Below are 16,942 nucleotides of genomic sequence, written 5' to 3' on the forward strand. Positions count from 1 at the left end.
TCTATATAGATAAATTAATAACAGCATGTGGTTGTCTTGATCATGACACTCTTTAATAGCGCTTATTAATGTCCGGGTCAGCTTGTGCAAATCTCAATAAGTTAGCTTGTGCGCATCTTCGACAAGCCAACTTACACACATCTCGACTAATTCTATGGGATACTTGTCACCTCTCACCATCAATAGGTATCAGGAACTCACCATCAACGGGTATCAGAACTCCATCTACCAAGACTATGATAGACGAGAAGAAATCTTTAAGTGTTTTTATCTCAGAGATCTCCTAATCCTTATCCAAATTTCTAGCCATAAAGATTTACTATTTACATTTCTAGTCGATATATATATTAATTATACACGATCATACACATATTATACATAGATTACACATATAATATATATAGAATTTAATTGAATCAGTTGGATAGACGATTGTTTTGATTATTTCTTCCAACTTATGGTATTTTGGAAGAACCAAATCTATTAGATACACGTGACTTCCCAAGTCCCAATTTTGGTACTTTGTCTTCCAACAATTAGCCTTCTGGACACAAATTGTGTTGTGTCACACAATTGGGCTAAATGGTTATATCATTGATGAAGACAAGAACTTTCTAAAATGGCCTTTTAAGGAATGATATTTAATTTTGAGAAATATTTTTGACTTAATTGAAAAAAAAATTGTGCAAATATAAATTTTCATAAAAACTTCTCATTCTACTCCCTTCTTTTTCTTCTCCATCTTCTTCCAATAAATAATGATCGTACAGTAAAGCTTTTTAAAAATTGAGATGTATATATTATAGAAAATTAAAGATTCAAGTGTTTATTTGTAGTTAAAATTGAGTGAGTTAAAGGTAATATTCCATTTAACTTAATTTACCTATACCCAATTATTTGAATTAATTTGATCGAAGAAAATTAAAGAACAAGAATTAATGGTTTTTGTTAGAGCTTTAGAAAAGTTGTTGAATAAGATAAAGCAGGTCTACTAGAGGTTTGAAATTTTGAGTTGAAGCTAATTATTGAAAAATTCTTTACCTAATTCTAATTGCGAATTTATTTTTGCAAAACATTTAAAAATGAAGCCAATTTGCATAGGGGCAGGGAGAAGTCCTATTTGTGAAAATCTTCACACTAATAATTATACCATTTGATGGCCCTAGCAAGAGTCATATTCCATTAGTAGTTGAGATTAGGTATGAATGGCCTAATAAAATATTCATTGAAAAAGAATGCACCATTGTTATTTAAATATTCAAATAATTATGCGTCAAAGTAAAGTATTCTTTCACATGTTTATTAAGGAGAATTAAAAAAAATGGCCACTCGACAAAAAGAATTGTCACCAAGTGGCCATTCATTTTGCATTTCTAAATATAGTCATTTTGGTCTTTTCTCTTTTTGTTTTTTTAATAATCTTTTAGCTGTTCTTTAAAAAAAAAAAATTGCTGCTCTTTTTTCCATTGCTTCTTTTCGCAACTTCTTTTTTTCAAAAAAAAATAAAAAATCTTCTATTTAGTGTATTTTTTTAATAATCAAATGCAATTTTGTAACATTATAATTGTTGATCTTCTTTTTTTTATCAATCAAATATAATATCTGATATCAAATACAGATTTATAATTTTTATATACATCCTACACGTATGCATATTATGTACAAACAATGATACTGTTTCTACACGAATCATAACAATAATTATATCATTTCTACACACATCTTATCTAAGTTTTTAACTACAATAATCATTTATATACATAATTTATACAACAATGATATAATTTCTAAATGTATTGTATACTAATTCATTTTTTATATAATAATTATATAATTTCTAGACATATTTTATACAGCTTTTAGCTATAATTATTGTTCAGATATGACTTTAAACAATAACTATACAGTTTATATATATATATATATCTTATACAAATACATATTTTATACAATAACTATACAATATACAATTTTATTTATTTATTTACTTAAGAAAGGCAGGCCTTTTTATCCACCCCAACCCACATTGAAGGTCATTTCATAAAAATACTATGATCGAGTGGCCATACAATGACATTAGTTTGAAAATGACTATTTAAGAGGTAATAATTTGACCAAGTGACCTTGCCACGTCCGTTTTCCATTTTTTTTAGTTAGTAATAATATAAAAAGTAGGCATCTATAGCTTTATATGTAATCATTAAATTTATATTAATTTTAAATATCAACCTATAAATTCACTTTGAAATATAATAAAATAGATGCTTGGATTTTCAATCTTGAGTGGAATTAAGGGGGAAATATAGTAAAAAAAAAGTAAATATATGGGGTCTAAAATGTTTGATCAGTCTCGTGAAAACGAAACGGGGATGTGTTGTTAGGGGGGTTTAAGAAAAAAATCAAAATATCTAATCAAACTCAAATTAAATCAAATCAACTTAAAAAAATTTGACACGAAAGAACTTAGTTACGCATAGTTTGATTTTTAATTTGAAAAATAAAATCGATAATATTTTGTTTGATTTCTTACTTCAAAAAGTCAATCATATACACACATATTTACTTTTATCAATACGATTAAAGATAGTAAATTTCATCACATCAACTTTTTATACGAAAGTTGTGTAAGCATATGCATGATGAATCCTTGAGATGTAACATTTAATAAACTAAAACTATTCAAATCAATTTCTGACCAGATATCGTTAGAATTCTGTTTACTTCACTGCTAAAAACTTACATGCACCCAGTGTATACATCAAATTAATGTTTTTTTAACATGATAATTTGATTAAATTTAGTAAATTACTTGTTAATTAACTAACATAAACTCTAAATTCAAACACATGTTATACATGTATTAACTTGATATATACACCCGGTGCGCGTAAGTTTTAACCGATTGGGAATACCGCTAAAGTATGTGATGGGGTGGATGGACTGTTTTTTCCTTAATCAGAGGTCTCAGTTTCGAGCCTTTGTATGAAAAAATCCTTAATAGAAAACGTTACCTAATATGAATCTAAATCAATCGGATTTCAATGCTGGTAATGGACACCTTGTGGAAAATAAAAAAGAACTTTCCCACATTATTTCCTAACTACAAGTCAACCTCCATTAGACTACTTTCGTATAATACTTTCATTTGATAAAAAGCTCATGTGGTAGCTTTTTAACCAGTCGTTTGTTCAGTTTTCTTCTTATAGGTTTCACTGTCTGCATCAAAGCATGAAGGTATTCTTACTAAGGGAAAGTTTCTACTTATCTTTGCTCTCGTGTTTGTATTACATACACCCAAGCTTTGGCGCTACAGATACCATAACTACAACCCATTTTCTGAAAGATGGTGATGCTAATATTACTTCACCCGGTGGAATATTCGAACTGGGGTTCTTCAGTCCAGGTAATTCGGAGAATCGCTATGTAGGAATGTGGTACAAGAACGTATCTGTTAGGACAGTTGTGTGGGTTGCCAACAGAGAAGCTCCTTTGATCAGTGGAACAGGTATCTTGAAAGTGATCGAGCCAGGAGTTCTTGTCCTTTTCAATGGTACTAACAATATTTTGTGGTCAACTAATACGTCGAGATATGTGGAGAATCCTGTGGCGCAGTTGCTAGATTCTGGAAATCTTGTTGTCAAAGAAGCTGGTGATGATAGCCCCGGGCATATCCTGTGGCAGAGCTTTGATCACCCAACTGATACGCTATTAGCGGACATGAAGATTGGTAAGAACTTAGTAACTGGTAGAGAGGTGTACTTGTCGTCATGGAGGAATGAGGAGGATCCTGCCAGAGGTGATTATACATACCACTGTGATCCTTCTGGTTACCCACAGAATATCGTGAAGAAGGGGTCGATTGTTGTATATAGCTCTGGACCGTGGAATGGTCGATATTTCAGTGGCACACAAAACTCAAGAGAAGGTACATACTATACATATGGAGTATATTCAAGTAAGACGGAGGTGTATTTTGTATATAAGCTCACATCTTCAGTTCTAGTGAGGTTGACATTGAGTCACAGTGGAGTCCTACAGATATGGATTTTGGGTGACAGAAAACAAGGTTGGGTGCCTTTAATCTTAATACCGGCAGATAACTGTGATTTGTATAACTTGTGTGGCGCATATGGTAGCTGCAACAGTCAAGATTCTCCGGTATGTGGATGCTTTGACAAATTTGTGCCCAACAATAGTGGCGCTTGGAAGAAGGCGGATTGGTCAGGTGGCTGTGTTCGGAGAACTGAACTGAATTGCCATAAAGGAGACGTATTTTTGAAGTATTCGCATATCAAATTGCCAGACACATGGAACTCCTGGTCCAACGTGACAATGACACTAGAAGAATGCAAGGATATCTGCTTTAAAAATTGCTCTTGTATAGCTTACTCAAATTCTGACATACGCAATGGAGGAAGTGGATGCCTATTGTGGTTCCAGGATCTGCTTGACCTTCGGAAGGGAACCAACGGAGGGCAAGATATCTACATTAGAATGGCTGCTTCTGAATCAGGTTTGCTTGTTGCTACTTAAAGATTTTTGATAGATTACCTAAAGATCCTAAAGGATTTGGGCTTGCAGGCACTTTGAATGAAGCAGAATGTAGTTTTGTGCCGAAAACATCTAATATTATCAATTGCAAACTCCTATAGCCAGGAACTAAACAACTTATAGTAGAACGGAAAGCTCCTATTTAGAGAGAAGTTGATCTGAATTTATAAGCTGAATCCACAAGCATATGACTGTTTAGACCTCATTCACTTTTTTGGAACTCTAATAGGTAAGCACTTAGGTTTCTATGGAACAAGCAGTTGATATGACTTGCGTAACGCAATGAATTCTAGAACCTTTACAACTCAATATCAACAAATTACAAATGACATGTAGTACTCCCCAAAGGATTGGATAGAGATTGAAATTTATTATTTGTCTTTGTTGAATGATACTTGCAGATAGTTTGGAACAATCAGATGGAAAGACAAGAGAAGTACTTTTCTGGATCCTACCATTATCAGTTGGTTTGGTTCTGGTATTCCTTGGTCTGATGATCTACTATAGAAGAAGGAAGAAGGCTTTAGAGGTTAAAAACAAAGGTAAGCTAGATACCTTTTTTACTCTTGAAATCTAAGTGTAACACAATTAAGGGAATAGACATTTAAATAATACTAAAAAGAACTTAGTTGTCTGATAATTGCAACTTAAACAACGTTCACTTCATTTGATTTTTCTTATAAGAAAAATTATGTCATTTGGTTTTGGCAGGAAGGTCCCCGGGATGCAATGGAAATTACAAGATGAATTACTACAGTGGCAATTGCTCTGAAGAATTTGAAATACCATTGGTAGACTTATCTACCATAGCAAAGGCTACCAATAACTTTTCAATTGACAACCAGATTGGAGAGGGGGGCTTTGGACCTGTTTACAAGGTATACACACTTAAGACCTCGTCCTTTATAGTAAAGCTTCATCTTTGGATACAATATAGGAGTTGTATGATCGAAAGAGAAATGACATAAGCATTGCTTTGTGAATTCAAAAGGAAACTTATATAATAAGTAGCTAAGGGATCAGATTGGTATTACACCTTCGTATGTTGTTCATGAATATAATTATCTTTGTCTTCAACATCTCAAACCTTGATAGTGAGTGGAGATTTTGATCAAGTTAGGTAATAAAACTATGGTCTATGGAAACAACCATTGTTCTTAGGTATTGAAAATATTAACATGCAGAGATTGTGATGTTAGGGCTTACTTGAAGGACAGGAAATTGCTGTCAAGCGGCTGTCTAGAACTTCCACGCAAGGAGAAAATGAGTTCAAAAATGAAGTTGTATATATTGCCAAACTTCAGCACAGGAACCTGGTGAAGATTCTTGGTTGCTGCATTGAAGGGGAAGAAAAAATGTTGATCTATGAGTACTTGCCAAATGGGAGTCTTGATTCATTTATATTTGGTACTGCTTCTCAATCCAATATTTTGCATTTCAGTGATTTTCTTCCAACGTCTATAGCCCCATAAAGCAGGAAAAAAATTATGTAAGGAGAAAACTAAGACTCCAGCTGTATAAGAGCCTAATAATAACATTCTTGGTATTATTTTTCCAACAAAGCAATGGAGAACTGATTTTATTTACCTACTTAGTGTGTTAATGAACCAACATTATTTTGGCAGATGACGCACAGAGAAAAGTATTAGACTGGCCTAAGCGATTTCACATTATCAATGGTATAGCTCGGGGACTTGTGTATCTGCATCAAGATTCTCAATTGAGAATAATCCACAGAGACTTGAAAGCTAACAACATCTTGTTAGACAAGGACATGAATCCAAAGATATCAGACTTCGGCATAGCAAAAATATGTGAAGAAAGTAACATTGGTGCCAAGACAAACCGAGTTGTTGGAACATAGTAAGAAAATTGTACTGGATAGCTAGAAATTTGAACCTAACAAGAGTCTTGAGATGTTAGATACGTTTTCCAGAGTTAGTAATTCTATTGTTTGTTTACATTTCTATGCAGCGGATACCTCTCACCGGAATATGCATTGCACGGGAGATACTCAGTAAAATCAGATGTATTTAGCTTCGGTATCATAATATTGGAAATCATGAGTGGGAAAAGCAACAGAAGATTCTCTCATCCAGATCACAACCTTAATCTACTTGGACATGTAAGATTTGATTAGTTGTATTTTACTTACCCTTTGGTGTTATGTTAAAACTAGTAACAGATATCTGCTAAGCTAGTCAGTGCTAATAATCCTGTAATCTACAGGCATGGAAACTCTATAAAGAAGGTAGGTCAACAGAACTACTTGATGAATACCTAGGTGATTCTTGTTCAATACCCGAAGTGGAACGATCAATATGTGTTGGTCTATTATGTGTCCAACAATGTCCAGAAGATCGTCCAAGTATGTCTTCTGCGGTTATGATGTTAAACAATGAAGGTGTATTGCCACAGGCTAAACGGCCAGGTTTTTACATAGAAAGAGATACACCGGATAGCAAATTATATCCACACTGTACAGTGACTGAGACCCCCATCACAATATTAGCTCCCCGATAAGAAAATATAGGTTCACTTGCTTCCAACAAGGGAGCAGTTTGAATAACCTTTTCTTTAATTCTTTGTAGAAATGTGGTGAACGTTATCTGCATATGCCTTTGCCTTATTGAAGTATCAACATGTAAAACTGACTCAAAATATATGTAAATATTAAAGCTTACTGATTGGCTGTTACTTCTCGATTTCGATTGATTTGTTTCCTCATAAGCAGCCATGACTTCTGCAGTTATGATGTTAAACAATGAAGGTATATTGCCAACAGCTAAACGGCTAGGTTTTTACATAGAATGAGATGCAATGATTAGTAAGAGTAATTTGCTTCTGATTAGTAACTACCAACATAAGTCGAGTCGTGATATTTATATTAAGCAAATGTTGACGCTGCAATCAATTTGTTAAAAGAACACTATTAGATTAGTAAGAGAGTGGTCACATTAATCAAGTTCAAGAGCATTTTTATGAAGCAAGTGAGATCATTAAAAGAATCAAGAAGATGCAGAAATTCTATCGGAAACAGATTCTCTACCCTGCAAAGGTTTAGTCTGTTGCGCACATTCTGCCCTTCCCAGACCCCCGCTTGTGGAATTACACTTGGTATGCTGTTGTTGTAAGTTACTAAGTTTCCCCACATAAAATTGTTACAATGTCTAACCAGGTGTAAAAATGTTTTCTAATTCTTTCATGCTCACAACTCACAAGTCAAGAATTACTAACCTCCTATGATATTTATTAATTCCTGATCAGCCTCCCTTTAGTCTCAGTTATCCAACCAGATCTTATAGCAACCTGTGAAGACCCCATTATATTTGAACTGCAACAACATTTTCCTCATGTTTGATTCAAAATGATGCATTTCACATGGATAATTCTCAGAACATAAAGGCCTTTTACTAAATTATTCATAAACTATACACTCAAAAGGCAAAACCTGAAGCAGCCATGATTTTTTCAATAAGCAGCCAGCCTTTAATAAGCAGCCTCTATAAAAAGCTAAAGTTTTGCTAGACCTTTGACTCCTTCCACATAATACTTTCATATGTTAGAAAACTCAAGTGGGGGCTTTCCTAATACTACTTAAAGTCCTTCCACCTTTGTACAGTTTCTTATACGATTCACTGACCGCAAACAAGTCCAACTGTCAAAACTATGCTGCATTTGGCATAGATAAATTTTATATCTCAAAATGAAGGCATTACTAAGGGAAAGGTTTTACTTATCGTTGCTCCCGTGTTTGTATTCCATACATTTCTGTTTAAGTGCAACGGATACTATTACTACGACCTATTTTCTGAGAGATGGCGATGCCAATATTGCTTCAACTGGAGGAACATTCGAAATGGGATTCTTCAGTCCTGGTAATTCGGAAAATCGCTATGTGGGCATGTGGTACAAGAACATATCTGTTAGGACAGTTGTGTGGATTGCCAACAGAGAAGCTCCTTTGATCAGTGGATCGGGTATCTTGAAAGTAATCAAGCCAGGAATTCTTGTCCTTTTCAACGGTACTAACAATGTTGTGTGGTCGACTAATACCTCAAGATCCTTGCAGAATCCTGTTGCGCAGTTGCTGGATTCTGGAAATTTTGTTGTCAAAGAAGCTGGTGATGATAGCCCCGGGAATATCCTATGGCAGAGCTTTGACCACCCAACTGATACGCTATTAGCAGGCATGAAGCTTGGCAAAAACTTTGTAACTGGCAGAGAGGTGTATTTGTCATCATGGAAGAATGAGGACGATCCAGCTCCGGGTGATTCTACATATCACTGTGATCCTTCGGGTTTCCCACAAAATATCCTGAAGAAAGGCTCAAATGTTGTATATCGTTCTGGGCCGTGGAATGGCCGCTCTTTCAGTGGGACACAAAACTCAAGAGAAGGTCCTTTCTATACATATGGAGTATATTCAAGTAAGACGGAGGTATATTTTGGATATAAGCTCAAATCTTCAGTTCGCGTGAGGTTGACATTAAGTTACAATGGAGTCTTACAGGTTTGGACTTGGAGTGACGGAGACCAAGGATGGGTCCCTTTCCTCTTAATACCCGGTGATAGCTGTGATATGTATAAGTTGTGTGGTGCATATGGTAGCTGCAATAGTCAAGATTCTCCAGAATGTGGATGCTTAGACAAATTTGTGCCCAACAATAGTGACGCTTGGAAGAGGACAGATTGGTCAGGTGGTTGTGCTCGGAGAACTGAACTAAATTGCCTTCAAGGAGACGTATTTTTGAAGTATTCACATGTTAAATTGCCAGATACGCGGAATTCCTGGTCCAATGTGACTATCACACTGGAAGAATGCAAGAATATCTGCGCCAAGAATTGCTCTTGTATGGCTTACTCCAATTCTGACATACTCAATGGAGGAAGTGGATGCTTATTGTGGTTCCAGGATCTGCTTGACATTCGGCAAGGACCCAACGGAGGGCAAGATATCTACATTAGAATGGCTGCTTCTGAATCAGGTTGGCTTGTTTCTACTTAAATATTTTTGATCGATTACCTGAAGATGGTGGAGGAATTTAATGTTGCAAGCACTTTGAATAAAGCAGACTGCCAACTCCTACCATATATAGCCAGGAACTAACAAATCATAATAGAACGGAAAGCTATTAGAATGAAGTTGGTCTGAATTTATAAGCAGAATCAATAAGCATAATGACGAGTTAGACCCCAGTAAATTTTTTGAAACTAGTTGATAAGCACTTAGTTTCTATAGAACAAGCGGTTGATATGACTAGCATTACACAAGGAGTTCAGGCACCTTGACAACTCAATATCAACAAACTGAAAATGACGTGCAAGTACTCCAAAGGCTTGCAGAATCTTTTATAACTGAAAATAAAAATCATCTCCGATGGATAAGAGAGGTTGCAATTTATTATTCACATTTGTTGAAATGATACTTGCAGATAGTTTGGAGCAATCAGATGTAAAGAAAGGAAAAGTACTTTTCTGGATTCTACCATTATCAGTTGGTTTGATGTTGGTATTCCTTGGTTTGCTGATCATCCATAGAAGAAGGAAGAAGGCTTTAGTGCTTAAACGGAAAGGTAAGCTGGATACCCTTTTTTTTCCTCGGCATCCAAGCAAAATAGACAATGAGGAGAACTTTCATAGTTGTCTGATATTCTAACGTAAACAACATACACTTCATTTAGTATTCTTACAAGAAAACTTATGCCGTTTGGTTTTGGCAGGAAGGTCAGGATGCAGTGGCAATTACAAGATGAATTACAACAGTGGCAATTGCTCTGAAGAATTTGAAATACCACTGTTTGACTTATCTACTATAGCAAAGGCTACCAATAACTTCTCAATCGACAGACAGATTGGAGAGGGTGGTTTTGGACCTGTTTATAAGGTATGCACACTTCCGCCTGGTCCTTCAGACTAATGCTTCATCTGTAGATACAATATAGGACTTGTATGTATGGTCAAAGGTGTAATGACATAAACCTTTGCTTTGTGAAACCAAAAGGAGACCTATACAATAGCTAAGGGAAGAAAGGTGGGAATAGGCCTACAGATTCATGAACTTCTACATATCTAAACATTCTCAGAATATATCCAAGAACCACTATCTTAGCTTTTCCGAATAAGTTTTGCTCGACAATTAGCCCTAGTTACTCAGTCGAGGGCCTTTAGTATTTTCAAGAACATGCTGAAGGAGTAACCCATTACCCTCTGGATAGATGTTTGTTTAAGAAGAGGAGTCATTTCATGTTTATAGTCATTTATTTATTCCTCTTTTCCATGGTGACAAGTTATTCCCCCCATCAAAAGGGTGAATATTTCTTATAGACTTCATCGTTTTAAAGAAGATTGTCATATGGATAAACTGAAAATAGAAGGAACTTATAACTGCAATTTGGTCAGTGCACATTTAACATATAGAGATTATTATGTTTAGGGCATACTTGAAGGACAGGAAATAGCAGTCAAGCGGCTGTCTAGAACTTCCACACAAGGAGAAACTGAGTTCACGAATGAAGTTATATATAATGTCAAACTTAAACACAGGAATCTGGTGAAGATTCTTGGTTGCTGCATTGAAGGGGAAGAGAAAATGTTGATCTATGAGTACTTGCCAAATGGGAGTCTTGATTCATTTATATTTGGTACAACTTCTCAATCCAATATTGTGCATTTCTATAGTAATTGTATTTCAGTGAACTGACGCCTATAGGAGTATACTGATTTTCTTCCAACCTCAGAAGCCTCGTTTAAGTGTGAAAAAAATATGTACGGAGAGAACTAAGACCCCAACACCATACGTGCCTAATAATTTTCCCAGCAAGTCAAGGGACTAATTTTGTTTTAGTTTTAATACTGCTTTACACTATACCTACTTAGTGTGTTAATGACCCAACATTATTTGGGCAGATGACGCACAGAGCAAGGTTTTAGACTGGCCTAAGCGATTTCACATTATCAATGGTATAGCTCGGGGACTTATGTATCTGCATCAAGATTCTCAATTGAGAATAATCCACAGAGACCTGAAAGCTAACAACATCTTGTTAGACAAGGACATGAATCCAAAGATATCAGACTTTGGCATAGCAAAACTATGTGAAGAGAATGACATTGGAGCCAAGACAAACCGAGTTGTTGGAACATAGTAAGAAAATTCCACTGGGTAGCTAGAAATTTGAACCTAAGAAGAGTCTTGAGATGTTAGGTACATTTTCCAGCGTTAGTAATTGTATTGTTTGTTTACATTTCTATGCAGCGGGTATCTCTCACCGGAATATGCATTGCATGGGAGATACTCAGTAAAATCAGATGTATTTAGCTTTGGTATCTTAATATTGGAGATTGTGAGCGGGAAAAGCAACAGAAGATTCTCCCATCCAGACCACAACCTACTTGGACATGTAAGATTTGATTATTTTTACTTCAGTTATCCTATGGTGTTACATTATCTATAGAAACATATATCTGCAAAGCTAGTCACTGCTAATAATCTTGTAACCTGCAGGCATGGAAACTCTATAAGGAAGGTAGGTCAATAGAACTACTTGATGAATACCTAAGGAATTCTTGTTCAACACCCCACGTGGAACGATCAATTTGTGTTGGTCTGTTATGTGTCCAAGAATGTCCAGAAGATCGTCCAAGTATGTCCACTGTGGTTATGATGTTAAACAACGAAGGTGTATTGCCAAAGGCTAAACGGCCAGGTTTCTACATTGAAAGAGATGCACCTGATGGTGAACTCTCGTTAAGCCATACTGAGACCCCCATCACTATATTGGTTGCACAATAAGACATGTTGGTTCACTTGCTTATAACAAACTTGCAATTGTAAAAAACTTTTCTTTAATTCTTTGTAGAAATGTGGTAAAATATATTTGGTGTGTCAATTATATCAAACATATGTAAATTTCTCAATCTCATTTAATTTTTTTGTCTCATCATATTTAACAGTAATCCTCTGCTTTATATTCCTGCATTCCTGCTTTACTCTGTTTTATATTCCTTATGGGTGCCGTATCTATGTTATGTCATCTGCTTCTGTGCTGTACTATGTGTTTGTGTGATATCTCGTGACTTGAGCCGGGGGTCTTTCGGAAACAGCCTTTCTACTTCATCAGAGGTAGAGGTATGGACTGCATACATCTTACCCCCCAGACCCCACTAAGTGGGAATACACTGAATTTGTTGTTGTATATTTAACAGTAAATACTATGGCATCACTTTGTTTAATCAAGTAATTTACTTTCTTTTTTGTAACTTGCAATATAGGTTGAGTCATGGTTTCTTTTTTTTTTATATAACTGTGGTGCCTGGACCAGCTTTTGTGCACCTCGATTAAATCCATGAGTAATCCCACAAGTGGGGTCTACGGAGGATAGAGGGTACGACGACACTACTCCTACCTCGTAGAGATAGAGCGATGTGGGATTATTAAGAGAGTGGTCACATTAATCAAGTTCAAGAACAATAATCTCAAATCCTAGCACAAGTTTCATAATTATGATGAAGTTTCGAGTCCCTAAAAACTGTTCAATCTATCACCACATTGTCTTAGTCAGAGTACTTCTGCACGCATTTTATATGTCACTAAAATCCATTTTTTTTCCCTCTAGAATACTTCATCTGTCCCAATTTATACTATATAGTTTAAAATGCTCAAAAATGTTCTTTCACTCCGATTTTATACCACTCGAACTATGTGCCACACCCCTTTTTTGGCCGAGGCTTCGAGGCCGAAGGGTTTTTTCAATTAAAGTGACGGTTTTGAATAGAGATTATTTTAATTTCAGAGTCGCCACTTGGAATCGAGTTATGGTGTTCCAAGTTACCTTTTTGAATCCCTAATCAAAACGAAATGACTCTTTGTTATTGTCTGCGAAAACAGAAGGCCGAGTAAGGAATTCTATTGGCCGAGGGGAAGGTGTGAGGCACCCCTCGAGTCCCGTGGTTCTAGCACGGTCGCTTTTATTAACTTATCTTGACTTAAACTATTTTGATAATTATGTTAGTAGGCCCTAAAATCGCTCATTTTAGTATACTAAAACTATTTAAAACTCTTGTATTAAACTGGTGAAAATTAATTTTAAGACGAACTTTGTCGAAGTGCAATATTGCATCCTCGAATTATTTTTAAAGGTCTCAAAAAGATGCGTACACCGCATTCTTAATCGAGATAAATATTATAAACGCGTCTAAAATTTATCTAATATTTAAGACGTTCTTACTAAAAGTTCTATCTATCACACCCCTATTTTTCACTGCATCCGACCCCGCTAGGGAGTTGGTTTTAGAGAAAATGGGTTTTTCCAATTAAAGTGACGTTTTGAAAAGGGATTATTTTATTTACAGAGTCGCCACTTGGAATTGAGTTTGGGTGTTCCAAGTCACCTTATTGAATCCCTATTCAAAAGGAAATGACTCTTTATTTTTTTATTTTTTTGGTCTGCGACCTAGGAATCCGGATAAGGAATCCTGTTGACCGAGGGGAAGGTGTTAGGCACCCCTCGAGTCCCGTGGTTCTAGCACGGTCGCTTTACTGACTTACGTCTGGCTTAAATTAATCTTTTGGATATATAATATTTGTTGGCCCAAAAGTGACTTCTATCCCGCTTTTGAATTCTTTTAAATATATTTTTAATTATATTAATGTGTGGCTTGCCGGTAGCAGTACTTTCCGATCATACCACGAATTTTGATATATTTCTCATGCCTTTGTGGCATTTATGGATCGCATCTATTTTCTCCAAACCTAAATGAGCATTTAAGCAAGCTTTAATTCTATCCTTTTCAATTAAATTCAACTTCGATAAATTTTGTGAAAAATATTTTTTCTTTTCGGATAATAGATTTTAAAAGTTGATTTGCAATCTAACTCGCATCTTTTCTTTTACTAGGAGCTCACCACAGTAGGAAATGTCAAATTGTCAAACAAAACTGAACATCGAAATATATATATATATATATATATAAATACTTACGGGAGAAAGTTATCAAAATATGCAGCTTTTCATATAATTCACACCCCTTATTTCAAAGTACTAAACTATTATGATGTACCTTTCCTTGGGGTAAAGTGGTCATGCATTTACAATAAAAAACTACAATAAAAATAAACCAAATCTCATGCAGCATACACAGATATACCATTTGAAGATACATAGACAGTAAACTCCAAACCAATAATTATAAGTTAGTATCCACACATCAAAAGCTATTATAAGCAATTATTGGTACTTAAACTAGAAATATTAATTATTAATTAATGATATAAAAATCTGAACAGCAGAAACGGATAATAACAAGTTAGACCCATATACAATTTGAACTACTTCGTAATAATTGAATCAAGTCTCATACAATTGTGTTGTGAAACTAAATTACATGGAAAGATCGAGGGTTACCTCTTGCGACACTTTACTTTTTAATAGCTAACGTTCAAAAGCCACAAACCATAAACTACGAACAAACCTCAAAGTTTGGGACGTGAGGAATTTTTTGGGTGTTGTTGTAATTGTTGTTGATTTTCTGAAAGTTGTAAGGAGGGAGTAGTTGTTTTTTTTTTTTTTTTTTTTTCTGTTGTTGCTTTGTCCGTGTTTATATAAAGTGTACGCATATATGTATATAGGTATGTATCGTGTGTTTGTGTGGAGGAAATGGGGGAGAGGTTGAGTGGAAGTGGGAATTATGGGGTGGTTTGGGTAGTTTAGGTCTCTTTTTTCTTTTTATTATTATTATTATTATTATTATTAATATTTTAAATAAAATAAAAATGATTAAAATCTATTTAAAACTAATAAGTTAATAACTAGTCTTAGAAATATGATTAAAATAATACTACAATCATTAGATTATTTATTAAAAGTTAAAAGAAGAAAACCAATATAATTTAGAAAATTTTCTTTTTCCTAAAATATATAAATAAACAACAAAATAAAAACTTATTTAAAAATGTGACTCTATTTTTGTAGTTTTCAAAATTTTTAAAACAAACTTTGTTAAACTAAGATAAAATTGAAATATCTAACTTAGACCTAAAAATAAAATACATATATATATTAAACACTAAAAATGACGTAAAACATAAGGTTTTGGTCAAAAATTAGGTGTTTACAGAATGCCCCTCTTTGCTTGCAAATATGGAGAATTTTCAAGCAAACAAGTGAACATGACTAATTTTTGGCCTAACCATTTATTCAAAAGTAATACGTAAATAAGTAGGAAAGAGGTGTGACCGAGCCCTGGCTTTGGGCATCCTATATATCTCGGATTATAAGAGATCAGGTCACGTGTAATTCAAATGGGTGTAACAATGGAATGAATGGATGAGTTGGAGAGTCGAGTTGTGGTCTCGTCGAGTTTTCGGTTCGTTGCTCCTTTTATTACATCAAAAAAAATGAAACTGAAAATAAAAGTACAAGATCCTATCTATTCTATTTGTCTTGATCCTCTTGCTTCCGATCTTCCTCTTGGATCTTCAGTTATTGTCTCACCTTCTTCTGGTGGGTACTTTGATCTCAAAATTTGATCTTGAAATTAAGACTTGAGACTTGAACTTGAAACTTGGATTGAGTCATTGATACTCTACCAAAGAACAGTTCATAGAATACTTTGGATGCTTGTTCTCCTGATCAGAAGCTAAAAAGATGTCTCTTGAGATATTGGGTCGCTATGGATGCAAAGCTAACTCTAACTATCTTCAAACTGATCATTCTTCTATATTTTAACCGGAGATGAAATTCCATTCTTGGATAAACATGTGCTTTGTAGAAAACCTGCAAGCCATCAAAGAAGACGAAACAAAACAAACAAAATTTTCTGTCCCAGTTTACATTAGGAAAATTTTGTGAGTTATTAGAAAAACTATAAACTAGTTTAAAAATAAATAAATAAATAAATAAATGGATAGAAATTTAGGCTAGGAGCGCGATAAAATAAGAACCCTATTCTTAATAATGCAACCAAAGGAAGTTATGCCTAATGAATGCATGAAAAAGAATTAGGATTTTTGCTTCTAAAAATATGACTAGGGATTGTCATACCCTATGAAGACATAAAGAAGAAAAATAGGAAGGTTTATTTCCTAAAATGTCAACTAGGGGACGGCGCCCTATAAAGATAAGATAAGATGTCAACTAGGTGATGGCGCCCTATGAAGACGAATAAGATGTCAACTAGGGGATGACGCCCTATGAAGACGAGATAAGATATCAACTAGGGGATGGCGCCCTATGAAGACGAATAAAGATTAGGATTTTTTTTTTTTAGAAAAGAAAAAAAAATGCCCCAGTCTCGAATATGAGGGGTTTTATTATTATTACTATTATAATTATATTGATTCGAATTTAGAATTATAGGGGTATAACAAAAAGAGAAAATTCAAGAAAAC

At 34.7% G+C, this 16,942-nt stretch overlaps 2 protein-coding genes across 3 annotated transcripts; both read left to right on the forward strand.

Annotated features, from left to right (window-relative positions):
- Positions 1-3,120: 3,120 nt before the first annotated feature.
- On the forward strand, positions 3,121-7,248 carry LOC107878723 (G-type lectin S-receptor-like serine/threonine-protein kinase At4g27290). Its single transcript, XM_016725818.2, has 7 exons — positions 3,121-4,513; positions 4,953-5,093; positions 5,263-5,429; positions 5,751-5,958; positions 6,177-6,414; positions 6,526-6,676; positions 6,781-7,248. Exons 1-7 carry the CDS (start codon positions 3,229-3,231, stop codon positions 7,072-7,074), a joined length of 2,484 nt encoding a protein of 827 aa, XP_016581304.2. The 5' UTR covers positions 3,121-3,228; the 3' UTR covers positions 7,075-7,248.
- Positions 7,249-7,378: 130 nt separating this feature from the next.
- On the forward strand, positions 7,379-12,524 carry LOC107878725 (G-type lectin S-receptor-like serine/threonine-protein kinase At4g27290). 2 transcript variants are annotated; one of them, XM_016725821.2, is made up of 7 exons: positions 7,379-9,539; positions 9,987-10,127; positions 10,275-10,438; positions 10,988-11,195; positions 11,461-11,698; positions 11,810-11,954; positions 12,059-12,524. In XM_016725821.2, the coding sequence occupies exons 1-7, from the start codon at positions 8,258-8,260 to the stop codon at positions 12,344-12,346; spliced, it is 2,466 nt and encodes an 821-aa protein (XP_016581307.2). In that variant the 5' UTR covers positions 7,379-8,257; the 3' UTR covers positions 12,347-12,524. The 2 variants fall into 2 exon arrangements, with proteins under 2 accessions (XP_016581307.2, XP_047271572.1); XM_047415616.1 differs by lacking the exons at positions 7,379-9,539; positions 9,987-10,127; positions 10,988-11,195 and having other exon boundaries at positions 10,306-10,438; positions 12,059-12,523.
- Positions 12,525-16,942: the final 4,418 nt, after the last annotated feature.

Source organism: Capsicum annuum, chromosome 7, assembly GCF_002878395.1.
Source record: "Capsicum annuum cultivar UCD-10X-F1 chromosome 7, UCD10Xv1.1, whole genome shotgun sequence".
Taxonomy (NCBI): Eukaryota; Viridiplantae; Streptophyta; class Magnoliopsida; order Solanales; family Solanaceae; genus Capsicum; species Capsicum annuum.

Bases quoted from the DNA above. Each gene is read 5' to 3' on its own strand.
- LOC107878723 (XM_016725818.2), top strand. From the start codon at position 3,229: ATGAAGGTATTCTTACTAAGGGAAAGTTTCTACTTATCTTTGCTCTCG. The intron at 5,959-6,176 runs GTACTGCTTCTC...TTATTTTGGCAG, and splicing joins TCTTGATTCATTTATATTTG to ATGACGCACAGAGAAAAGTA. The intron at 6,677-6,780 runs GTAAGATTTGAT...TGTAATCTACAG, and splicing joins ACCTTAATCTACTTGGACAT to GCATGGAAACTCTATAAAGA.
- LOC107878725 (XM_016725821.2), top strand. From the start codon at position 8,258: ATGAAGGCATTACTAAGGGAAAGGTTTTACTTATCGTTGCTCCCGTGT. The intron at 9,540-9,986 runs GTTGGCTTGTTT...TGATACTTGCAG, and splicing joins AATGGCTGCTTCTGAATCAG to ATAGTTTGGAGCAATCAGAT. The intron at 10,128-10,274 runs GTAAGCTGGATA...TGGTTTTGGCAG, and splicing joins TTTAGTGCTTAAACGGAAAG to GAAGGTCAGGATGCAGTGGC.